Below are 27,002 nucleotides of genomic sequence, written 5' to 3'. Positions count from 1 at the left end.
TCCATCTTTTGTTTCAGAATCTCAGATTTTCTTAGCTTCATTTCTTTTTTTTTCTTTTTCTTTTATTTGACAGGTAGAGTTGTAGACAGTGAGAGAGAGAGAGACAGAAAGGTCTTCCTTCGTTGGTTCACTCCCCAAATGGCCGCCATGGCCAGGGCTCCACTGATCCGAAGCCAGGAGCCAGGTGCTTCTCCTGGTCTCCCATGCGGGTGCAGGGCCCAAGCACTTGGGCCATCCTCCACTGCCCTCCCGGGCCACAGCAGAGAGCTGGACTAGAAGAGGAGCAACCGGGACTAGAACCCGGCACCCATATGGGATGCCAGTGCTGCAGGTGGAGGATTAACCAAGTGAGCCATGGCGCTGGCCCCTCTTAGCTTCATTTCTAACTTTAGTTTGGCAGACCTCCTTTGAGCATTTAAATGTCTTTGGATCTGTGGGACTCTATCAGGTACTGTTTTCATTGCTCAGTTGGCTCTATGCTCCATCTGTATGAAATGATTGTTTCCTCTCAAGCCACCAAGGAGGTCCTGGATCAGTCTTTAATTGCTTATTAATGTCTTGAATGTCTTATTATCCCTGTGCAAGGTATTAGTACAACTTAGCAGTAGTCACCCACTCCACTGTCTATGGCATTCTCACAATATTTTCAATGGCCTGAATCATCACACTGGAAATATATCAAATGCAGGCACTCTGATATGGAATATTGGCATTTTACTGAGAGTCAAATACCAACCCCAGTGATTAATTATTGATTTATTTAATGGATATCTTCAGATTACTTTTAATAATTTTAGTAGTTTGTGTTGTTGGACCTCTCAGTTGCAGAGATGCCCACTTGCTCGGGAGGACGCCCAAAGATCCAGACTCCAGACCAGTTGATGCAAAAAGCACGAGGTTTTTATTGAACGTTTGCACAAACGGGCCCCCACCTCAGGTAGTGAGGAGCCCTGAGCGGCAGTTTCACACAGGTTATATAGGCAACGAATTAGCATATTCCTAATGCGCATGCGTAGGATTGGTCAGTTCAGAGGGACCATTAGCATATGGGAGAATGCTGGCGAAGAATGCTGGTGGAGAGTGCTGGTGGAAAATGCAGAGGTGGCACGGGATTGGTTGGTTCGGAGGGACAATTAGCATACCGGAGAATGCTGAGGGAGAGTGCTGAGGTGTTACAGGATTGGCCAGTCGCAGTGACATCATAAGTGCGCGCCTAGAGACTCTCCGAAGGGGAGGGGCAGCTCTGCTCTGGGCGTGCCCAGAGGTTTCCCGGAGGGGAGGGGCAGCTCTGCTCTGGGCGCGCCCAGAGGTTTCCCGGAGGGGAGGGGCAGTTCTGCTCTGGGCGTGCCTAGAGGTTCTCTGAAGGGGATTGACTTTTCCTTCCCAGAGAACATCCTGACCGCTGGACTCTGGGGAACATCTAACCTCTTAAGAAGCCCCTGATATTTGCGCAGGCCTAGTTTCTTGTCCCTCTCCCCCATAAGGGTCCTTCAGTGTCTTTCAAGTAATTGGTTTATTTCTCCTAAATTATCAAATCTGTGGGCATATAATGGCATAATATTCCTGTAGGTACTGGCACTGTGGTACAGTAGGTTAAGTCACTGATTGTGATGCTGACATTCTATATCAGAATGCTGGTTTGAATCTCAGATGCTCCAATTCCATTCTAGTATCCTGCTAATGTATCTATCTCTCCCCTGCCACTAAACCTTTCAAATAAAAATCTGAAGAAAAATAGTATTCTTATATTTTCCTTTTAATTTCTATGGTTTAATAATGATAGCTCTCCTTCCTTCCTTCCTTCCTTCCTTCCTCCTCCTCCTCCCCTCCCCTTCCCCTTGTTCCTCCTCTTCCCCCTCCTCCCCTCCTCCTTCTTTCTTCGTAATGTGTGTTTTGTTTTCTCATTTTTCCTTAATAGGCCTGAATAGAGGTTTACCAATTTTATTGATATTTTTAAAGAACAGCTTTTGGTTTTGTTGATTCTCTGTTTTTTAGTTTTTAATTTTATTGATATCTGATCTAATTTCTATTATTTTTGTTTTGCTTGCTTTAGGCTTAAATTACCTTTTTACTCTACTAAAGATTGATTCTCTAAAGTTTTATGTTATTGATTTTGGAATTTTCTTCTTTCCTAATATGACTATTTAATGCTATAAATTTTTACCTATCTTCAGAACTTTTTACATGTTCTTGTTTCAAATACTTTGTAACTTCTCTGGAGACATTCTTTTTGACCAATGACTTATTTAGAAATGGTTTAGAGATGTTCCTATTATCTTTCCATTACTGACTAATTCAATTTTATTGTGGCCAGAGAGCACACGTTGTATGAGTTCAGTTCCTTTACTTCTTTCCTATACCTACCATGTCATTATGAAACAACATGGGACTTTTGTGTAAGTTAAAACTAATGCCAATATGTCCATCTGCTGGGGATACTCAACCACTGCCAAAATGGGGTGACTACCCTCAACCCATCCACTGTATTTATCTATACAATTTGTATCACTTGGCTCAGAAGAAAGTTTGCATAGATCCTGCCAAACAGTCTCTGTCACTTTTATATTTGCATATGTGTAATTTAAAACAAAGGGAATACTCTGTTATTGGTAATTTCTTGTTTTCAAAAGTAGGTGAGTAGGGCAGTAATGGTTTGATCATTAAATTACATGAGCTGGAAATTGTTGAAAATCTTAGGATTAGTTTGGGTTTCCTTTCCTTGAAAGAGAAATAGGTGGACAGGAACTCTAAGAAGCCATAATCAAAATTGAGGAGTACATAGAATCATTAAATCTACAACCCGACACCATCAAATTATTAGAGAACATTGGAAAAACCCTGCAAGATATTGGCACTGGCGAAGACTTCCTGGAAAAGACCCTAGAGGTGTAGGCAGTCAAAGCCAAAATTAAATATTGGGATTGCATCAAATTGAGAATTTTCTGTACTGCAAAAGAAACAGGCGAGTGAAGAAGCAACCAACAGAATGGGAAAAAGATTTGCAAACTATGCTACAGAAAAGGGTTAATAACCAGAATCTACAAAGAGATCAAGAAACTCCACAACAACAAAACAAACAACCCACTTAAGAGATGGGCCAAAGATCTTAATAGACATTTTTCTTTTTCTTTTTTTTTTTTTTTTTTGACAGGCAGAGTGGACAGTGAGAGAGAGAGAAAGGTCTTCCTTTTTGCCGTTGGTTCACCCTCCAATGGCTGCTGTGGCTGGCGCATCTTGCTGATCCGAAGCCAGGAGCCAGGTGCTTCTCCTGGTCTCCCATGCAGGTGCAGGGCCCAAGCACTTGGGCCATCCTCCACTGCCTTCCCGAGCCATAGCAGAGAGCTGGCCTGGAAGAGGGGCAATGGGGATAGAATCCGGCGCCCCAACCGGGACTAGAACCCGGTGTGCCGGCGCCGCAAGGCGGAGGATTAGCCTGTTAAGCCACGGCGCCAGCTTCAATAGACATTTTTCAAAAGAGGAAATCCAAATGGCCAACAGGCACATGAAAAAATGTTCAAGATCACTAGCCATCAGGGAAATGCAAATCAAAACCACAATGAGGTTTCACCTCACCCCAGTGAGAATGGCTCACATTCAGAAATCTACCAACAACAGATGCCTGCGAGGATGTGAGGAAAAAGGGACACTAATCCACTGTGGGTGGGAATGTAAACTGGTTAAGCCACTATGGAAGTCAGTCTGGAGATTCCTCAGAAACCTGAACATAACCCTACCATTCAACGCAGCCATCCCACTCCTTAGAATTTACCCAAAGGAAATTAAATTGGCAAACAAAGAAGCTGTCTGCACATTAATGTTTATTGCAACTCAGTTCACAATAGCTAAGACCTGGAATCAACCTAAAATGCCCATCAACAGAGACTGGATAAAGAAATTATGGGATATGTACTCTACAGAATACTATACAGCAGTAAAAAACAATGAAATCCGGTCATTTGCAACAAAATGGAGGAATCTGGAAAACATTATGCTGAGTGAAATAAGCCAGTCCCAAAGGGACAAATATCATATGTTCTCCCTGATCGGTGAAAACTAACCAAGTACCAAAAAGGAAACCTGTTGAAGTGAAATGAACACTATGAGAAATGGTGACTTGATCAGACCTTGCCCTGACTGTTGATGAACAACTTAATACTTTATCCCTCCTAGTATTTTTTGTTTGTTTGTTCTACTTAATACTATTGGTTGAATTCTGTAATTAATACACAGTTATTCTTAAGTGTTGAAACTTAACTGAAAAGTGATCCTTGTTAAATATAAGAGTGGGAATAAGAGAGGGAAGAGATGTACAATTTGGGACATGCTCAAGCTGACTTGCCCCAAACAGTAGAGTTAGAAACATACCAGGGGATTCCAATTCAATCCCATCAAAGTGGCATGTACCAATGCCATCTCACTAGTCCAAGTGATCAATTTCTGTTCACAATTGATCATAATGATAGGACTAAGAGTCAAACGGATCACACAAACAAGACTAGTGTCTGCAAATACTAACCGATAGAATAAACAAGGGAGAGAACGATCCAACATGGGAAGCAGGATACACAGCAGACTCATAGAATAGTGGATGTCCTAAACAGCACTCTGGCCTCAGAATCAGCCCTTAAGGCATTTGGATCCGGCTGAAAAGCCCATGAGAGTATTTTTTAGGCATGGAAAGCCAAGACACTCTGGCAAAAAAAAAAAAAAAAACTTAAATGAAAGATCTCCACAAGTGTGATCCCAGTGGGAAGAGCAGGTCATCAAAGAAGGAGGTACCTTTCTCTGAAGGGAGGAGAGAACTTCCACTTTGACTATGACCTTGTCCAAATATGATCAGCATCGGCGAATTCCATAGCCTTGGCAACTCATGACAAGAGCCTAGGGTGATTACTGACGCCATAAACAACAGTGTCAATTTGTTAAGTCAACAACAGGAGTCACTGTGCACTTACTCCTCATGTAGGATCTCTGTCTTTAATGTGCTGTACATTGTGATTTAATGCTATAACTAGTACTCAAACAGTATTTTTCACTTTGTGTTGCTATGTGGGGGCAAACTGTTGAAATCTTTACTTAATATATACTAAACTGATCTTCTGTATATAAAGAGAATTGAAAATGAATCTTGATGTGACTGGAAGGGGAAAGGGAGCCGGAAAGGGGAGGGTTGCGGGTGGGAGGAAGTTATGGGGTGGGGGGGAAGCCATTGTAATCCATAAGCTGTACTTTGGAAATTTATATTCATTAAATAAACGTTAAAAAAAAGAATTATGAAACACCTATGCCTAAATCATGCTGTCTTCCAGTTTGCATGGCTGAGAGAAATATTTTGTGTTGAAGATCAGGGGAAGAAGCGATCAGAAAAGGAGAAATTTTTAGCTGCAGGAAATAGGAAACAATGGAATTGATACAATTCCATGAAGAAATAGTACACATAGGATAATGACCATGCAGGTTGAGAACTCAGTCTTGATTGAGAGATAAGGAAATTTTTCCCTGCCTCTGAGATAAAAGTGCAATTATGAAGTGACATATAGAGAAAAGCTTTCCACTGTTGAAAATTATATAAACAAAGTGAGATTTTTATGAAAGATTTTTATGAATCAGAGCATGGAAAGAATGGAGATCAATTAAGAAAGCAATCCAGGGTATAAGGTATAAACGTTGGGCAAAAAAAAAAAAACTGTCTTGACTTTTTTTAACATATTACTGTCTACTTCCTAATTTTAGGAACTTTTCTTGGTTTCTAGATCCATTGTCCACGCAGGGCCAATCAGTGTCTGAGAACGTGTCATTTACATTTTCAGGTTTCTCTTCTAACTTTCATATGAGCTGATACTTGCTCTTGTGTTGAATTACCTTTTTTCTGAAAGCAGTTAGCTACTTAAGATCACAATTACCCTGAAGGTGTAAATACCACAATTCTTCATTTTAAGAGAAAATATCAGTTTATATTGTTACTATTATGAATTCCTTTTATTTTTCCATTGCCTGTAGCAAAATGGTTGGCATAAGAATATTCTTTGTGCTTTTTAGAAGACATGGAAGACCCTTCAAATGCCTTTTAATAATGAGTGAAAGGGGATTTGTTCCTCCTTATTGAAGTAATAAAATTTGTTACACTTCATGTAAGTTCCTGTGGGGGGTTGAAGGAGGAGGTGGAAATGAAGATGATTTAGGATTCCAAAAATTGCAGTTACTTGTGGAAGACTTTAACTGAAAATAGATCTTTCTCTTGAGATTTTAGTTTGTTCTGAAGAATAATATTACAAAACCCAACATTGCACAATAAAAACAGCAAAAGCAAGGGAAGATTTATGATGATGATCCTTGGCAGTTCATTTAAACTGGTATGCTCCCTTGGCCTCATATTTAATACTGAGAAGCTGTATGTTCTTAGGATTGCCTATGAAACTAAATTTAGGCATACACTTCATGAACTTGCAATTCTCATTCTGTGTATGTACTCTGAGTATTTGAGCTTTCTGCTGTATTCCAAAAAAGACAATAATATTGAGAGAAGAAATTCAAAGGGAAGATCACAGAAGAACCAGAGAAGAAGGCAGACCCCCAGGTCCACTTGGACTGAATCAGTTCTGAATTGCTGAGTCGCCAAACTGAGCATAGTTGTGTACGTAAGAAACAACTTCATCAGACCCTACATGTTCACTTCTCCCTTCCCTCCCCACCACCACCAATACAAATGTAACAGGGTCTCAAAACAGCCTGCACTGCCACATTGGCAGTTGAGCCAGGGAAGGAGAACTTTGGTCCCAACTCTTGTTGTCATTAGCTTTAGAGGGAGAGGAAATTAATAAATGACCTGTTCCTGTCTGCACAAAGCTTGGAGAACCAACAGGACATGAGGAGAACAACTCAGATGTGCATTGTAATATTAGCTTTACTGATAAATGCAACTATATTTGTGGTGGGAGGAAGAAGTGGTTGAATTAAATGGATTTACATCTTTCAAGAGGTATATTTGCTTAGTTGTTGGCTGATATGTCTGTTATAAGTAGGTGTCAGGGATTCTGTGTGTGTGTATGTACACAAACTGTATGTCATTAAATATGAAATAATGCCAAGACTAAAGGATATAATTCCTTATTGCTCATCTTTTGTAAAATTGTAGGGTAAAGGATATTGTTTCTTTATACATAAATGAAATGAGAAAATCTCTTGGCTGGATATACTACAAACCTTCTTCTGAGCCAAATGAGATAAATTGTAAATATGATTGAGGAGGAATATGTAGAGAGGGGTCACACCACTCTGGCATGGCTTGCTGTACCCTAGGAGACTAGACACATCAACATCAATTTTAATTCATATCATTGCATGTATTGTTTCATGATTATGTGGGGGTATGGGAATGAGAGAAAGGCATTATTCTCCTTAACCTCTCTATATAATGAATAAGTTCCAGGCCTTATCATATTCTGAACACAATACAAAGACTAGGGAAGAATCTTTCATGCTTTCTGCTACAGGGGTAACTGAACCATCCCTTGTAGATTGTACTGTGTGTCTGGCAACTCCATGAAGCCCAGAGCATGCTTAATCTCATTTCATTCTCACAAGAATCTAGTTAGGAGAGAAGTACCATTTTCTAAGTGAGACACTAAAGCTCACAAAATTTATGACAACAAAGATCCTCTCTGGGTGGAACCAAAACTAAATCTTGGCCATTCAAATCCACAGCCCTTGCTTTTAATGAAAAGCCACAAAAGATATGGCCTAACAGATTTCTTCCATTAAAAAATTCCTAAAAATCAGAATTCCCCCCCACCTCCAGCCCACTGAAGTGTCTAGGCCATTTGTTCAGCAATCATTTTTTAAGCAAATATCTATCAAACAACTTTTATTCAGATGCTGTGGAGAAAACAGTGAATATAAACAGAAAATGCCTCATTGATGTTCAATTCTAATGAAGATTGAGGTTAGCTTTAGATGTTTTATCAGTTTCAGATTTGAAGATTTTGGCCAAGGAGGTATGGTGTGGTGTGATCTGTATCAAGAGAAAACATGTCGTGCTTGGTAGTATGCTTCTGTGATGTATCAGCCTTTGACAATATCTAGATACATTAATGCATTATGATTTGCAAGATGGTGGACTGTTTGTTACTTTTTCTCGGTTATTAACTAAGTCACATTTTCTTTAAAGAAGCACTTTCCCTCATTTGGCATAGGCATAGTATAATTCATAAAGGAAATGCATGGCTCTTTTCCTTAGCTTATCAATTTTCAAAATAGTGAAGTGGATCTCCAGCTTCCTCCAACAGCAAACAGGTATATATGTACATTTTTAAATGTTCTGATGAACCCCTGAAATCAGATGTGGAAGAAGAGGCACACAAAGTGCCCATGCCCTCCTTGGGTATCCCATTGTCCTGGAACCTCCATGTGTTCAGCTCTCCAAATGCTATCCCTTTGAATTCCTGTGGAAGATTCATGATATAGCAATGACTGAATAAATTGTTGACCATCTTTAATTGGATTGAACTTGAGCCCCTGTCCCCTCCCTAGAGGTTAGGGGAGTGAGACTGGAAGTCTCAACCTGCTTTTTTTTAAAAAAAAAAAATTAATTAGTTTATTTCAAAAGAGTTACAGAGAGGGAGAGACAGAGATCTTCCACTGATTCACTCCCCAGACGGCAGCAACAGCCAGCACTGGCCCAGGCCGAAGCTAGGAGCCAGAGTCTCATCCGGGTCTCCCACACGGGTGGTAGGGCCCCAACCTCTTGGGCCATCTTCTGCTTTCCCAGTCCATTAACAGGGAGCTGGAATGGAAGTGAATATCCTATGGGATGCTGGCACTGCAAGTGGCAGAATTATTTGCTATACCACAATGCTGGCCTGGAAAGTTCCAAACTCCTAAACCTGCCTTGATCTCTCTAGTAAATTCCTCCCAACCTGAAGCTATTTAGAGACTGGAAGCCTACAAAATGATGCTTTACCACTCTAGATTCATTTTAGGAGTTTGCCAGGAAAGGGGATTAAGAACAAACACATGGCTTTTCTTCTTTCCAATGTTAATGTGACAAATTATACTGATTGTTTCTGAAATGTTAAAAGCACTTTCTATTACTGGGATAAACTCCAACTGGTTATCACATGTAATCCACTTTAGAACTTGCTGTATTCAATTTGCTAATGTTATTTTTTTACGTTATAAAGTATACCACCATATTATCATTTTAAGCTGGTATGCTCTACAGTGGTGCCTGTACTTTCTTCCCTAGTGGTGGTAATACATATTTTCTCTATTTTTTCTTAATCAGTCTTGGTAAAGGTTTACCAATTTTATTAAAGTTTTTAGTAAATCAATTTCTGACCTATTAATTTTCCTCTAAGGATTAGTGTTTATTTCTGGTCTGTGCTCTTTTAACCATTTTATTCTTCTATAATTTTGAATTAAAGTACCTCCTTTATAGCCTTTTGAATTGGATATCTATACACTGATTTTTCTCCACCCTAATATATGAACTTCAAAGTTCTAAATTTTACTGAAAGTACTGTTTTCCCAGCATCATGTACATTTTGATAATTTATGTTCTGCGTTTTATTCAATTTTAAATAATCTACAAAATCTTTACAGATTTCCTTTTTGGCCAATGGTTATTCATAGTAGTTTCACTTAACTTCCAAATTAAAGATTTCCTGTATTTTTTAATTGCATAATTAATTAGTACCACTGTGGTCTTTTCTTTTTTTGGTATAATAATAATAATAATAATAAGCTCATAGTGTCTATAATTTTCTCTTTTTCATTTTACCAGCATTGCCTATTTCCTCGTCCTTGAGTTTTCTTGAACAGTCTGAATTCTGCTCTTAGTATTTTCTCTCGCTGCAGAGTTTTGACATGAAAAGGGAGTCTCCGTTAGAATGCTTACATATAGTTCTGTTTATATAGCCTACACTTCTTCCAGGTGTATCAGAATTTGCTTTAGATCTTTACTTCTGGCCTATGCATTAGAATTTGTAAAACCACCTTCAGTTTCAGCTGCAGTTCTCAGAGTATGAATATCTGTTTGTGACCTGGAGAGCCTCCTCCTTTCAGGGGAATGTATTGTTTCCTCCTTTGAAGATGATATGACCACATGGGTTTTGTGCTGCTGGTGGTTTGTCCTCATCTATTTGCATTTGAAAGTCTGAAAGGATAATGGGTTCCTAGTGTTGTTGTATACATTATCTTTTGAGCTTTGTTTTCATTTTTATTTTTTTAATCTCCTAGTTGCTCTCTTGAATTGTACAGGAGCTGGGGGGAAATTCTAAAATAATTCTGCTCTAGACATCTCTTTGGTGTTCTGTAGTGACTCTTAATTCCATTGCAGAGAAATATGTTTGTATTATCTGATGTTTGTAGCAAAAACAATGATGGTGCTGATCATTTAAGAAATAAGATGAGAGATTTCTTGATCATCCAGTGATCTCTGAGTCATCTCTTCCTGAGATGCCTGCCTTTCTTCAGTGTTAGAGGTGTAGCTCCTTTCACTGTTGGTTCTTAATATGCCAAGTCATTTTGAGAGAGGCTCACAGAATAGCCTGTGTAGTAAGGAAAGTCCCAGACATCTCTCCTCCTTAGTCATCCTGCACTGCTGTTTGGGAGACAGGAGTGTTTTGGTTTCAGACTTAGAGAAAGGAGATCATTCAGCAATGAGGAGGCTATTGATATTGCGCACCACCCAAATGCATATCTTTCCTGTCGTGCACATTACAATTAGCTGAATGATGCCTAATGCAAGCCAGATTTTATATCACCTGTAATATACCTTGATAATCTGTAGACTATTACCATATTATTTGCTTGGTTATTTTTGAAAAATACTTACACTTTATCCTAAGGAGACAGATGGTTGAGCCCAGTTGAGACAGCACTCACAGTTCTATGTTAATTCTTTGGCAGTTTCCTTTTTCATGCTCAAGTCACCTCAAAAGAATGAGCTATGGGTATAAGTTTCTTTTTTATTGAGACTCATGCCATTAATCAGTTTCACACTCTTTTTTGTTAACCATCGGATGCTAATATGTCTCACAAACTCATGAAGTTTTGCACAAAGAGCATTTTGCATCTTTAATATTTAACACATGTTATTTTAGTTTATTATTTGCAAGGTACTTTGCATTTAATCTTCATGATAAATTGCAAAGGCAGGCCTTTCTTCCATTTTATGGGTGAAGAATCTGAGACTCACAAGTTAAATTATCAGCATAAAGCTATGGTAAAGTGAATGATATTATTTAATAATTAGGATGTCTATTGCTAGCATTAGAAGTCTCCATACATACCAATAATGAAAATATATCTTCAGGGAAGACAATCATATGACTGGATGCTAATAAATCATGTATATCAGAATTAGCCCTTAAGGCGTTCGGATCCAGCTAAAAAGCCCATGAGAGTATTTCAGGCATGGAAAGCCAAGACACTCTAGCAAAAAAACACAAAAAACAAAAAACAAAAACAAACAAACAAACAAAAAAACCACCTAAATGAAAGATCTCTGCGAGTGAGATCCCAGTGGAAAGAATGGGCCATCAAAGAAGGAGGTACCTTTCTCCGAAGAGAGGAGAGAACTTCCACTTTGACTAAGGCCTTGTCTAAATAAGATCGGAGTTGGCGAACTCAAGAGGCTTCCATAGCCTTGGCAGCTCATGAGAAGAGCCTTGGGTGATTACTGACGTCATAAATAAGAGTGTCAATTGTTAAATCAACAACAGGAGTCACTGTGTACTAACTCCCCATGTAGGATCTCTGTCCTTAATGTGTTGTACTATGTGATTTAACGGCATAATTAGTACTCAAACAGTACTTTATACTTTGTGTTTCTGTGTGGGTGCAAACTGTTGAAATCTTTACTTAGTATATACTAAATTGATCTTCTGTATATAAAGATAATTGAAAATGAATTTTGATGTTAATGAATGGGAGAGGGTGTGGGAGATGGGACATTTGCGAGTGGGCTGGAGGTTATGGGGGGAAAAAAGCCACTCTAATCCAAAAGTTGTACTTTGGAAATTTAAATTTATTAAGTAAAAGTTTAAAAAATCATCTACAGTTAGGTCAGTTATTTTTACAGTAAATTTTTAGGAAATATATTTGTATTCATTTACTATGCAATATAACATATAATAGGTATAATGTAAAATTACATGCAATATAAAATAATTTTGTCTTTATATTAAATGTTCAACAAACACTAGAAATTCCTTTTTTCATATCATGATAAACTCTGTTTTACAGATGAAAAATTGAGGCATGATTTGTTAAATGCACATTCTATACATACATTCTAATGTAATTACCATAGCTTGTGGCAGTCAAATTCTCATATAGTGTATCTGATTCATAGCTTGACTCTTCTTGGGTTAATTGACTATGCCTTGCCATTTTTTCTGGACAGCTAACTTGGGAGAAATTTATAATTTTAAAAATATGTTTTTATTTATTTGTGAGGTGAAGTGATAGAGAAATATAGATAGATATCTTCCATCTGCTCATTCACTCTCCAAATGCCTCTAACATTCAGAGCTGGGCTAGGCCAAAGCCAGGAGCCAGGAACTCTATCCAGGTCTCCCACACAGGCTGCAGAAACCTGTGTTCTCAGGGCATCTGATGCCTCAGAGACACCTTAGCAGGAAGCACAGAGTACCCAGGACTCAAACCAGGAAGTCTTTTAAGAAAGATTTATTTTATTTATTTGAAAGACAGAGTTAGAGGGAGAGAGAAAGAGAAAGAGAGAAGGTGGGAAGGAGGAAGAGAGAGAGAGAATGAATATGAATATCTTCTATCCACTAATTCACTCCCGAAATGACCACAATGGCCCCAGACTGGGCCAGACTGAAGCCAGGAACCAGGAACTCATCTGGGTCTCCCATGGGGTGCAGAGGTCCAAGGATGTGGGTCATCTTCCACTGCTTTCCAGCACGTTAGCAGGAAACTGGATCAGAAGTGGATGTGGCATGCTGGCATTGCATGCTGTAGCTTAACCCATTATGCCACAATGCCAGCCGCGAACCATGTACTCTTATGGGATCCAGATATCTCAAGTGATGGCTTAACCCTGTGAACCACAATGCCCACCCTAGAAATATGCAATTCTTAAGATCTATGCACTTAATCAAAACAGTTGTCATTTCTTGCCAGAACCTAAATCGGGTGTTGCAACATAGGAAGACAAATGGAAACTTGCTCCTTAGAGAGAGCCCTAAGACAAGTCTAAAAGCAAAGACTAGTCATACCTTGGTAACCTATAGTCAGGAGGAGTTGTGAATATTTTATTTTATATATAATCACCAGCTTCCTTTGCCTTTGGCACACACTCATTATAAAGATTTCATTTTCTTTTCTTTTTTTCTTTTTTTTTTGTACAGGCAGAGAGGACAGTGAGAGATAGAGAGAGACAGAGAGAAAGGTCTTCCTTTTCTGTTGGTTCACCCCTCAATGGCCGCTGCGGCTGGAGCGCTGCGGCCGGCGCACCGCACTGATCCGAAGCCAGGAGGAGCCAGGTGCTTCTCCTGGTCTCCTATGCGGGTGCAGGGCCCAAGCACTCGGGCCATGCTCCACTGCCTTCCTGGGCCACAGCAGAGAGCTGGACTGGAAGAGGAGCAACCGGGACAGAATCTGACGCCCCGACCAGGACTAGAACCTGGTGTGCCCGTGCTGCAGGTGGAGGATTAGCCTATTGAGCTGCGGCGCCGGCCTCATTTTCCAATTTCCATATTATTTTTCATAGTATGTGTTTGAAAATAGTCATATGAAACTGAATATAGTCAGAGATATACATGTGTATCAAGATGTGCAAGTATTGGACAAAATCACGTTGTAGAAATCTTTACTTCAGGTTGAATCAGACTTGAAATTTGTGTAGCAGAAACAGTGCTGACCGTAAGCCAAAGTAAAAAAATAAGTTAAAAGACAAGGGTTGCTTGCATATCACCCCATTTTACATCTCTGGCCTTGCTTTGACCAACCACCTTGGTGTCTTCACCGTGACACTATCAACTGTATTGACCAGAGTCCTTTTCAGAGTGTTATTCACAAAACTTGAAGACTTTCATTGTCATAAACCTATCATTTGCTAGTCATATATTCCTTGTCAGATAACCATCGTGAAGCTCTTGAGCTCAATATTGTGAGCCTGCTTCTGAGTGATACTTTTGGAAGACTGGCTCTGAACAGTCTACAGTCACAATGCTGACTGCCAAATTGGTATCTTCTCTATGATACTACCATGTTCTCTGATGAGAGAATTTTTGGCACTGCCTGGGACATTTGCTTTCCCAGGGCCCCCAGCAATATCGGAAGACAAATAGTATGAATACATTTAATTTAATATAAGGATGAAATGTACATTAGTTTGAAGACAAATGGTTGATGTTCTATTTGTTTGGAGTGCAGAAAGAAAATGTAGGCCTATTGCTTCCAATATGTCCCAACTTGAATACAGGTTACTTTCTGAAATATGGTAAATACATAGTGATTAATTTTGAAAATGGAATTGAACTGGGGTAGTTATTAGTGTATGGTATCAGTGTAGCATTGTCAGCTTGTACTATCTGCTTCTAAGACTGTTCATGAAACCATAAAGAGTGAATCATAAAGAACTACTGTTGGTTTGAACTACTGAAGAGTTTGAGTCTTCTTGGTAATAATAATTGTGTATGAATGAAATCAGCATTTGGATGGAGGAAGAATAATCCATATTGGAAAGTAATCACAGCTTTTATGTTCTTGTGTGTGTGCACTTTGACAGCTTTTTGGAGACTACAACCTATTTCTTCATGAAACCAAAAATTGGAGAGAAGGAGGTGTCCCCAAATGTTTTCTTCAGTATCTGGCATGAGTTCAGCTCTGACTTTAAAGACTTTTGGAAGAAAGAGAACAAACTTATTCTACAAGAGAGGTAGGTGTTTTCATTTGCACAATGGCATTTTAAAACTGGTATTTTATTAGGTGTGACGCCACTGGGGTTGCCAACTTTTATAGCCTGAATGAAAAATTAGATGGCCCTCACCCTGGGTCAGAAAATCGAAGAGGGTGCTGACATTTTGGAAAATGTGGAGTTGGAGTACGAAGAGTCAGCATAGAGGCTGTGATGCTACAGAGAATAACTGGGGTGGGGGTTTGCCAGGATTAATGCCTGGCAAAGCAACTTATGTTGTGAGGGAACTCCACAAAAGCAGACCATGTAAAGGTTAGACCTTCTTGCTGGGATGATAAACCCACTCACCTTAAAAGATAGGTAGCAAAGACTGTAAAGGCATTATTTTTGTGTTTGTGTTTGCTCAATTTCATGGGGTGGGTCAATTTTACTGTTCATATCAAAATTTTAGCTAGATGTCACCAAGAAGCACACATGATCAATATTTCTAAAAAAGCCTTTTGAGATCTTTGCAGAATTTCATCTCATTTCCTAAAATAAATCTTTTCAGGAATGAAGAGAAGTTTCTCCTCTTAAGTATGTGGAATGAAGTCTCTGTGATGATGAAATTCCATGAAGGCATATTAACTATTAGGTCATGAAGAAAACTAGCCCTCCCAGGCTCTCAGCCCCAAATAGCTAAGCCTAGTGGGAAAATGAAAAGGAAACATAATCCACATTATAAAGCAAATCCTAATACCAAACCAATTAGTATATGCTTCCTAACTCCCTTGCCGTAACAGTGCCTTTGCTTTAGATCTTTAGAAAACTTACATCCTCAGAGACTTTGCTCATCATTACCATAAAATTCCACAGTTTTCTGCTTATTGTCTTCATTTTAGTCTGCTTCCACATGAAACCATGTTTATTAACTTAGTTTTCATTTACAAATAGATTTTGATACCGCTTTAAATCAGGTGAAATTAATTACCAGCTTTTATTTAACATGTAGACTATACCAGACTTGTACTCACTCTTGTAATTAATGAATTTGAATTCATATGTCTGACATAGAAGAAACAGTACCATAGTGAGTACTATATGGAAAAAGAGAGCAGTTTGAACATAGGGAAAACACTCTAAATGTCTGCTCTAAAGATGATAAACTTATTCTACTTCAAAGGGAATAAGTAGGAGTTGACATAAAAGATGTGATGTTAGTGAAACACCCACAAAGTGAGATAGGAGAGAGAATTGCTTAAAAATAAGCATATTTGAGTCATCATTCATTTCCTTCAAACTTAACCATATATTAGGTGATTTTTACTCAAAAAAGGTTTGTTTAGGTTGGAAAAATGTAAGGAAACTTTATAGTTCATCACACAACTTCCCTTCAAGCTCCTCTCTGAGTCTCCTTTCATCTCTGATCTAACCTTGTTCCCCTACCCAGAAAAGAACCTGACACTCATTCACACTAAGGTTCCACAGGGAAAAATTCGTATTTTACCTTGCACAATTACTTGCATTGTATCTGGGATTAGAGTCCTAAATAAGAATGGAGATGATTTGATTTAAGCATCCACAAAGTGGGAATGCCAACATTGTCATTTTGGAATAGCTGCTCTAATGCATGTTGGGTAAACAAGTGCATCACAGTAGAAGAATGGCTTTTTCCTGGCCAGCCTCCTGAGATCTCAGGCCAAAGACACTAGGTAGACAGTCTCATCATCTCCTTCCCCTTCTACCACATACCAGAGTGTAAGCTGGTGGGATGCCATCCTGCAGATATTGTTGAGATTATTTCAGATGCACACCTTCCTAGAAACATGTCCCATGGTCCACAGCTGTGTTTCTAAATAACATTATCAACAGCAATATGTGATTATCTGGTATTGTATGCATCTGACAGACACAGAAAGAGCTTTTTCTTCACTGACACATATCTTATAACATTAAGTAGATCCTTGTTATGTACTTCATCTTGTGCTTGTCATGCCCTAGAATATGCAACAAACTTTTGGACACATACTTGATGGCCTTGCTTTCATTTTGGCAGTGTTGTAAATTGGCAGATTATCATTGCTTTCCACTATAGACTTCTCATTTTTTCTAAGTCATTTGCTTTTAATAAAGGGCTAAAGAGGAACATGTGACAGGTGAGAGATTACTGCTTTGCCCTTTGACTTTGAAATCTATTATACCTCTTGGCAAATGATAACCAGACTGCTTTGAAAAGCAAGAGCATTAGTCTGAATTATTTGCAGAATAATTTTCCTTAGTACAGGACCAGCTACATAATTTCTGTGAAATAGTGAAAAATGAAAATGTGCATTCTCTCATACAAAAATTATCAACTTCAAAAAGGCAAAGCATTATACCAAGCACAAAGCCATTCGAAAAGTGGTGCCATGTACTTCTGGTGGACTGCATACCTATGGTATGGCCCTGATTTTGTGTAAACACTCTATCATATTTTATGTATTGAAATGGAAGGGTATTTCAGGAATGTGTTGGGTGTCCTGGGACATTGACAGCAAATTAGGTTATGGTTACTTAAAAGTGTGCAACCTCTGGTCCAGTCACCATCACTGTGAGTAGAATCTCATATAGAATTACAAATATTTAAAATGGATATTGCACTCTAAGTTCTCTATCTCCCTTCTCTGTACCCCTACATTTACTGTAAACATATTTTGATTCATGGCTAATCCTATACTCCCCAACAATTTGTTTCATTTTTATTGTATGCTATATTTTTTTATTGTTTGCATTCTGGTATTATTTCCCAACAAGATATCAAGTGTCTTTGTTTCTGGTATCACCATTATTGAGCCACATTGCCTTTCTCTTCTTAGAGTCCCCACAAAAAACTGCAGGTTAAGCTTGTTACATCATTGTCTATGACAAAGACATGGAAATAAGAACTTAGCCTATTAATGAACACATTTTCTTATTAAGTTACACTGATCATTGTAAGTAATAAAAACTCCATTCCAAACACCTTGAACAAAAAGAGACATTTGGTTTAGAAAAATCAAACCATAGGAGGGGAGGGATGGAACTTGCTTGTGGAACAACTGAATGCATAATTCTACCTGTGGTTAGTGGGGTTTGTCAAGTGGGTCTCCACCTGTCTCTTCCACTACATTTTCAATAGGCCTTCCTGTGTCCCTCTCTATGTCTTTCTAATCCTTCTCCCTCTTCTTTTCCCTTCCCTCCTCATTGTTACTCCCTTTTCCCATGGGTTAACTATATTCCCCAGCCAGGCTACTCCTTTAACTTGTGGCTTTAACTTTGTGAACTTGTGGCTGACATTTCACAACCCAGGAGGAGGGAGCACTATCTTCATGTTGAAAATTCCCCATGAGGAATTCCAAGTGAATTGCATCAGTCTTTGGATCTCCCACAGTTCAGAACTTCACAAACCCAGTCTGGCAGCCAGAGAAGAGGGTTACAGCAAATGGCAGTTGTCTTCATTGCAGTATCTTTGGAATGAGGGAAGAACAATTCCCTCTCTCAACCGCTCATGAAGTCTTCAGAAGTAACCCATGTAATTAGCAAAATGTCTTAGCATGGTATAAATAACCTGAAAGATTATATTAATGGTGTCCTTGAAATTTTCCTTGCTCTAATTTGGTGTTTATAGATTGAATAATTATCTTTAAAGTTTAAAATCCTGTATAAGATTTCTTTACCCTCTTATTTCTAATTGATGTCTCATTACAGGTGGTAGTAACTCTGTGTTTTCTTGCTTTGCTCTGAGTTTGCATATAATTTAACTAATATATTTCTTGAAATGGGGAATCTCTACATGTTCACATTGAGCATGCTATCTTTCTAGTCTATGTAGTTTCAAAACATGAGATCTTTTAGATATCTCTGCCACTTACTAGCTCTAAGACAGTACAGATTCTTTTATCCCTCCCAAGTCAGAGTTTCCCAACCTGCAAAACGGAGATGATGATAACCATCTTATGGTATTGTATCATGTGTACTAAATAAAATGTTTCCAGTGTTTAGCATTTTGTACATGCTGGATATCCAATGATTATTTATTCATCATTTAGCATAAATGCTGTACCAATTATGGCTTTCTACAAGGTAATATAATGTGTTGATAAGGCAGGGTAAGCATCTTTAGAACATAGTCTATAAGTTCAAGGCAGCATTGTGACTCAGTTACTTTCTCAGGTAGGTACAATGTTTTGGTTAATCTGAGAATGAACTTTTGTTTAAAAATGTCACTGCAACCTTTAACTCCATATCTACACAATAAAATGTGATAGAATCCTATTTAATGCTTAGGACAACTGACACACTGGTTCTGTCATGAGTCAAAAAAAAGTGTTTCTCATCTACTTGGAACCAGACATGTACAGTCTTTCATAAGAAATCCTTTTTAAAAAGGTCAAAACATGTCATCACTGAGCAACACTGAATATAAGAAAAATAATTTTTGAATTTCTCAATTTGACTGTATTCACTAGAAGATAGGGATAAACTAACATTTCTTCTGCCAAGCGCCTCACTGAAGGTCTCATAGGACATAATATGTGAGGAAATTGCCCAGCTTCATCTCTTATTTTCAGGAAGACATTAACTTCAGTGTCACCTGGCCATTAACGAGGCCCATTGGAAATAGGACAGCCAGAGCTGTATTAATTAAAAGAGAGAAGTACAGATGGGGGATGGATTAGGAATGCGTGCACTTTTTTACCATGATTAACAGGCTAAGTTCCAGGTCCTGGGAAAAAAGGGCAGTGTCAGGGGTTGGGATGGGAGGCTTCCCAAACCTCACATCTCACTTTTGCTTTATCATAAGTTGAACTCAATTTTCAGACAGAGTGTCCCTTTCTACGTCTTCATGTCTAACATGAAGTTATCTGTGATTTTTCACCCCTTCCACATTTTTACTAGGCAATGAGACAGTCAATTTTCTTCTATGAAGGTCTTGGCTTTCTTGAGCTAACAGATGTGAAATAGTATGCAGTGGGAGGAATGACAAAGGGGATTCTTCCTCCCCAGAGGACTTTTGGTGTGGATCTTAGAGCTGGCATGGAATTTTCACAGAGACTGGGGGCGTTTTAGGAAAGAAAATCCAACTCCAGTAACTGGGTCCAGCTCCCATAATGTGTAGTATGGCCTATCATGATTTCTTCTTTAGTCAGTTTAAGACATTTTAATTTAATAAATCAATTGTGACATTAGTAAGGGTTATGTTTAAAGTGTTGTCTAAGTTAATTACTGGTGTGTTTTCCTTTTAGACAGGTAGCCTCTGATGAACCAAAAGAGAATGTAACTGTTCTTTTAATTGCACAAGCATGTGGCAATCAAGTCTGGTTTCAGCCAAAATGAAATTTGTAACTAGAGGAAAAGTATTTGAATGTTTGTCCTTAGAAGGCTATATGTTGAATTCGAGAATGCCTTATGCCTTGTTAACATTCCTGTTTCTGTAATTTGTATTCAAGTGAGCTGTCTGTTCAGATTTATATATCATGTTATCAGGATAAGTAAGAAGTGACCACTTTCAAAGCAATTGAAAATAAATCTGAGAGAAAATGGCAATAAGGAAAGATATATTCATATGTAATAGCATATTTTTTGATGCCTAAGTGAAATTTCCCCTTGGACAGCCACTTAGCATTGTTACATTACAGCCACAAATGAATTTGGCCAGGTATTTACCCTTTTCATTCAGGCATCAATTTCTTTTTTTTTAATCTTTTATTTAATGAATATAAATTTCCAAAGTACAGCTTATGGATTACAATGGCTTCCCCCCCCCATAACTTCCCTCCCACCCGCAACCCTCCCCTTTCCCACTCTCTCTCCCCTTCCATTCACATCAAGATTCATTTTCAATTCTCTTTATATACAGAAAATCAGTTTAGTATATATAAAGTAAAGATTTCAACAGTTCAGGCATCAATTTCTAAAGACATCAGCCATAACGAAACCTCCTTCCTAGTGCCAGCTTTCTATAAATGAAGCTTTAGGACACTTGACAAACTACACAGTCAAAATAGTGGCCAATAGAGGCTAAGAATGTTGGCCGGCGCCGTGGCTCAACAGGCTAATCCTCCGCCTTGCGGTGCCGGCACACCGGGTTCTAGTCCCGGTCCGGGCACTGGATTCTGTCCCGGTTGCCCCTCTTCCAGGCCAGCTCTCTGCTGTGGCCCGGGAGTGCAGTGGAGGATGGCCCAAGTGCTTGGGCCCTGCACCCCATGGGAGACCAGGAGAAGCACCTGGCTCCTGCCTTTGGATCAGTGCGGTGCGCTGGCCACAGCGCGCCAGTTGTGGCGGCCATTGGAGGGTGAACCAACGGCAAAGGAAGACCTTTCTCTCTGTTTCTCTCTCTCACTGTCCACTCTGCACTCTGCCTGTCAAAAATAAAAAAAATAAATAAAAAAAAGAATGTGTAGGGCATATGATCTATATTCAAGAATAGAAGAAATTAATATACGTTAAACAAAATAGGTGACTCTCAAAACAGTTATGTATGCCCAACTGTGTGCCAGGCAATGTTTCTGGATATGTAGGTCTTATCCTTTAATGAGAGAGGCATGTGATTATAAAAAAGCACGTAATTAAATTCCAGGTAGAAACCTTGATTAATTTGAACTAAGTTATTATTAGCTAGGATAAGAAGTTCTGGTATTCTGTTGCAAAGTAGATTGATTATAATAATGATGTACCATGTATTTCTCCAAAAAATCTAGGATATCATGGATGTTTTCACTGTAGATAAATATTCAATGTTTGAGGCAATGTGCAGTATATACACGTATAGAAACATCACGTGAAGCTGATGACAGACATTGAGTCAAGGCCTTTTGGCAGTTACTTTATTTCACAAACAAACAAGATCACTTGGTTTATCCTGTTGAACTCAGTTAAGGTTTGGAAGCAACTGTGACAAGGCACTGGACTCCGTTTTAAAAGTAATCATTTGTGAAAGTATGTGCTGAGTGTACATGTTGGGAGAGGTTATGGAAGTGTACCAAGCATGGTCATTGCAGGATTTGTGTATTTCAATATAGAACAGAATAAAAAGTAAGGTAATACTCAGATGTCTTAGTGAAAAAAAAAGTTTATTAACAAAATGGATGTAATATCAACAAACACAAGAAGAAACCCTCTACTGCATTAGCCATTAGGAAAAAGCAAATCAAAATCACAATGAGATATACTTCCTACTCCCTACAATGCTCTTAAAAAAGAGAAAGAGACACAATAACAAGTGTTGTGGATAATGAAGAATGTATGGAGCTGTCCTACATTGCTGGTGTCAATGATAGATGGCATAGCTACTTTTAAAATCAGGCAGTTTCTCGAAAAGTTAAACATAGAATTACCATGTGACCCAGAAATTCCCTCTTATGTATGTAGCTGAGAGAATGAAAACATATCAGCACAAAAACCGGTACACAAATGATTTTAGTTAAGTTACTTTTTCTAAAATTTTGGATTAATGTGTAGCATTTGCACATTTTTGTAAGGTGTAATATAATATTTTAACACATATACATAAGGTCAAATACTTCATACAAAGCAGTTAGCTTATTTCTTTATCTTGTCTTGTGTTTGGAGCCCACCAGCTCTACTCTTCAGTTCTTAATTCAGAATATAACATACTATTGCAACCTTAGCCACCATGCTGTGCTGCAAAATGCTACCAGAACCAGTTCAATTCACCTGACCACATTTTGTTTTTCAACCAAACCTCTAGCCCTCCCTCCTAACCTTCCCAGCTTCTAGTAATTTTTATTTCAAATTCAGATCAATCATATTCTTTTCTTAACTTCCATATATAAGAGAGAAAAAATAAGTGGCATTTGCATTTCTATGTCTAGTTTATTTCACTTGACATAATGATCTCCACTTTATCCATTTTGTTGCAAATGTCAGAATTTTATTCGTTTAAATGGCTAAATAATATTCCATTGTGTATGACTGTGTGTTTGTGTATAAAGCATTTTCTTTATCCATCAATAGAAACCTAGATTGATTCCAGATCTTGGCTATTGTGAATAGTTCTGCAGTGACTGTGGGGTGCAGGTATGTCTTTTATATTCAACTTTTATTTCCTTTGGTTATGAACCCATAAGCAGGTTAGCTTAATAATATAGTGGATCTATTTTAAGTTTTTTGAAGAACTTCCATACTGTTCATCATAACAGCTGTGCTAATTTGCATACCGACCAAGAGTGTATAAGGGTCCCCTTTTCTCCACATCCTCATCGACCTTTATAGCACCTGTCTTTTTGATAATAGCCATTCTAATTTGCATGAGATGATACCTCATTGCACTTTTGAATTGTCTTTCTTAGATGGCTAGTGGTATTCAGCACTTTTTATGTATGTATTGGCCATTTATATTTCTTCTTTAAAAACATGTAGTCAGATCTTCCCTTCTTTTTTTTTTTAAACTTTTATTTAATGAATATAAATTTCCAGTGTACAGCTTATGGATTACAATGGCTTCCCCCTCCCATAACTTCACTCCCACCCTCAACCCTCCCCTCTCCCGCTCCCTCTCCCCTTCCATTCACATCAAGATTCATTTTCAATTCTCTTTATATACAGTCAGTTTAGTATAAAGATTTCCACAGTTTGCACCCACATAGAAACACAAAGTGAAACATACTGTTTGAGTACTAGTTATAGCATTAAATCAAAATGTACAGCACATTAAGGACAGAGATCCCACATGAGGAGCAAGTGCACAGTGGCTCCTGTTGTTGACCCAACAAATTGACACTCTAGTTTATGGCGCCAGTAACCACCCTAGGCTGTCGTCATGAGTTGCCAAGGCTATGGAAGCCTTCCAAGTTTGCCGACTCTGATCATATTTAGGCAAGGTCATAAAAGACAGAGTGAGGATAGTAACCAATGATCCTAAGAGTGGCATTTACCAGGTTTGAACAGTTATACAGCATTAAGTGGGGAAGAGGACCATCAGTACACACAGGTTGGGAGTAGAGCCATTGGTGGTAGAGTAGAGGTTATGATTACAAAGGAATGAGGCCCAAGTGTGCTAGACAGGGTCTAGAACAAAGGACAGAGTCATTATTAGAGGAGCTAAGAAAGGTGTTATCTAAGCTACAATTAAGTTTTCTGATTTAGAGGCAAATAGAACCTGATAGAAGGGGCTTGATACGTGGCTCAACAGGCTAATCCTCCGCCTTGCGGCACCGGCACACCGGGTTCTAGTCCCGGTCGGGGTGCCGGATTCTGTCCTGGTTGCCCCTCTTCCAGGCCAGCTCTCTGCTGTGGCCTGGGAGTGCAGTGGAGGATGGCCCAAGTGCTTGGGCCCTGCACCCCATGGGAGACCAGGAGAAGCACCTGGCTCCTGCCTTGGGATCAGTATGGTGCGCCGGCCGTAGCGCACTGGCCGCGGCGGCCATTGGAGGGTGAACCAACGGAAAAAGAAGACCTTTCTCTCTGTCTCTCTCTCTCACTGTCCACTCTGCTTGTCAAAAACTAAAAATAAAAATAAAAAAAATTAAAACAGATCTTCACTTCTTAACTGAATTGTTTGCATATTGTTTTTGAGATTTTTGAGTTTGGGATATATTTTGAATATTGACCCTTTGTCAGATGAATAGTTTGCAAATATTTTCTCCCAGTCTGTTCATTATCTCTTCACTCTGTTAATTGTTTCCTTTTCTGTACACAAGCTTTTTAGTTTAATATAATCCCACTTGTGTATTTTTGCTTTCGTTGCCTGTGTTCTTGGGGTCTTATCTAAAAGGTCATTGCCTATGCCAAATTTTTGAAGTGTTTCCCCTATGTTTTCATCTGGTACCTTCATAGTTTAAGATCTTACATTTAAATCTTAGATCCACTTTGAATTGGTTTTCTGTATAGAGCAAGAAGTGGAAAATCTAGTTTCAAACTTCTCTATATAGACATCTAATTTTTCCTACACCATTTACTGAAGAGATTGTTTTTGGTTAAGATTTTGACACCTTGTCAAAGATGTATTGACTGGAGGTGTGGATTAAATTCTGGGATTTTTTCTGTTCCATTGATCTATGCATCTGTTTTTATGCAGTACCATGCTGTTTTACTCTAAATAGTTCTGTAGTATGACTTGAAATCTGGTGCTGTGATGTGTGCAACTTTGTTCTTTTTATTCAAGATCACGTTGGCTATTTGGAATTTTTATGTTTTCATATAAATTTTAGGAGTATGTCATTGATATTTTGTTGATAATTGAATTAAGTCTGAGAATTGCTTGTGGTAGTATGGACATTTTAATAATAGTAATTCTTCCTCCATGAACATGGGAGGTCTTTCCAATTTTTGTATATTCTTCAATTTCTTTCACTATTGTTTTCTAAATTTCATTGTAGAGCTCTTTCATGTCCTTGGTTAAATTTATTCCAAGGTAATTTTTTTGTAGCTGTTGTAAATGGGATTTCTCTTAGAAGTGCTTTCTCAGGGAGTTCTTTATTACTGTATTAAAAATGGTACTGATTTTCATGTGTTGATTTTGTATCCTGTCACTTTACTGAATTTATTTATTATTTGCAATAGTGTCTTGGTGGAGTCTTTAGATTTCTTTGTATAGAATTATGTCATCTGCAAATAGGGATAATTTGACTTTCACTATCTTATTTGTATGCATTTTCTTCTTTCTTTTGCCTAATTGTTCTGGCTAACACCATACTAATAGCAGTTATATACTGAATAATAGCAGTTAGAGTGCTATCCCTTTCTGATCCCAGGTCTTACAGGAAATGCTTTCAGTTCTTTGCATTCTATATGATGCCTGTGGGTTTGTTATTTTGTGCTTCTTGTTGTACGGACTTTATGGTGTTAAGATATATTCTATCTGTCCCTAATTTATTCAAGGTTTCTATTATGAATGAATTTTGTATTTTGTTGAATGTAGTTTCTGCATCTGTTGTGATGATAGGGTTTTTTTTTTTTAAAGATTTTTACTTATTTATTTGACAGGTAGAGTTACAGACAGTGAGAGAGAAAGATAGAGAGAAGGGTCTTCTTTCTGGCTGCCATGGCCGGTGCTGCACTGATCTGAAGCCAGGATCCAGGTGCTTCTTCCTGGTCTCCCATGTGGGTGCAGGGCCCAAGCATTTAGCCATCCTCCACTGCACTTCCTGGGCCACAGCAGAGAGCTGGACTGGAAGAGGAGCAACCGGGACTAGAACCTGGTGCCCATATGGGATACGGGCACCGCAGGCGGAGGATTAACCAAGTGAGCCATGGCACCAGCCCCATGATGATAGGGATTTTATTTCTCATTCTTCAATGTGATGAACTACATATCTTAATTTGCAGATGTAGAACTATCCTTGGGTAAATCCTACTTGATCAAGGGAAGGCTCTTTTTGATATGTTGTTGGATTCAAACTGATAATATTTTAGGGAAAATTTTTGAATTTGTGTTTATCAGAGTTATTGGTCTACAGTTTTATTTTTTGTTGTTGTTAAGGCATCAAGTTAATATTGGCCTCATAAAATAAGTTTGAAATGGTTTCTCTCTTTTCAGTCTTTTAGGAATGCTTTAAGAAAATTGGTGTTAGTTTTCCTTAAATAGTTGATAGAAGTCAGTAATGACACCATCTGGTCCTGGGCTTCCTTGGGAGACTTACTATATTGATTGATCTCATTAATCTCTATTGGTCTCTTCAGGTTTTCTATCTCTGCATGACTCAAGTTCAGTAATTTACATATGTCTACAAATATACCCCCTTTTTCTATGTTTATCAATTTGTTGGTATATAATTGTTCATAATAGTCACTAATGATCCTTCATACTTCTGGATTATCTCTTGTAATATCTCCTTTATCTCTGATTTAATCTATTTAAATCTTTTTTTTCTTGGCTAGTTTGGGTAAGGGTTTATTGGTGTTCATCCTTTAATAAAGGTTCATTGGTCTTTTGACTTTAGTTTCTATTTCAGTTATTTCTTTTCTTATTATTTCTTTCATTCTACTAATTTTGGATTTGGTTCATTCTTGTTGTTTTGGGTCCTTGAGATGCATTTTTAGGTTATTTAATGTCTTTCTATTTTTCTCGTATATAAGCATGTAGGGCTATTATTTAATATTTCGTTTGTTATACCCAGGTACACCAGAGGGTAAGCCACAAGTCTGAGAGGTAAAG

General features: G+C 38.4%; 1 protein-coding gene across 1 annotated transcript in view; it reads left to right on the top strand.

The window, feature by feature from the left end:
* Positions 1–27,002, top strand: part of FMN2 (formin 2) — a 358,901-nt gene that overhangs the window by 306,625 nt on the left and 25,274 nt on the right. The window contains exon 16 of the mRNA XM_062210677.1: positions 14,759–14,908. Coding sequence (XP_062066661.1) covers positions 14,759–14,908 — 150 coding nt within the window. The remainder of the gene's footprint in view (positions 1–14,758; positions 14,909–27,002) is intronic.

This window comes from Lepus europaeus, chromosome 14 (genome assembly GCF_033115175.1).
Source record: "Lepus europaeus isolate LE1 chromosome 14, mLepTim1.pri, whole genome shotgun sequence".
Taxonomy (NCBI): Eukaryota; Metazoa; Chordata; class Mammalia; order Lagomorpha; family Leporidae; genus Lepus; species Lepus europaeus.
Note: the sequence above shows the minus strand (reverse complement) of the source record. Positions and strands in the feature narration are given on the sequence as shown.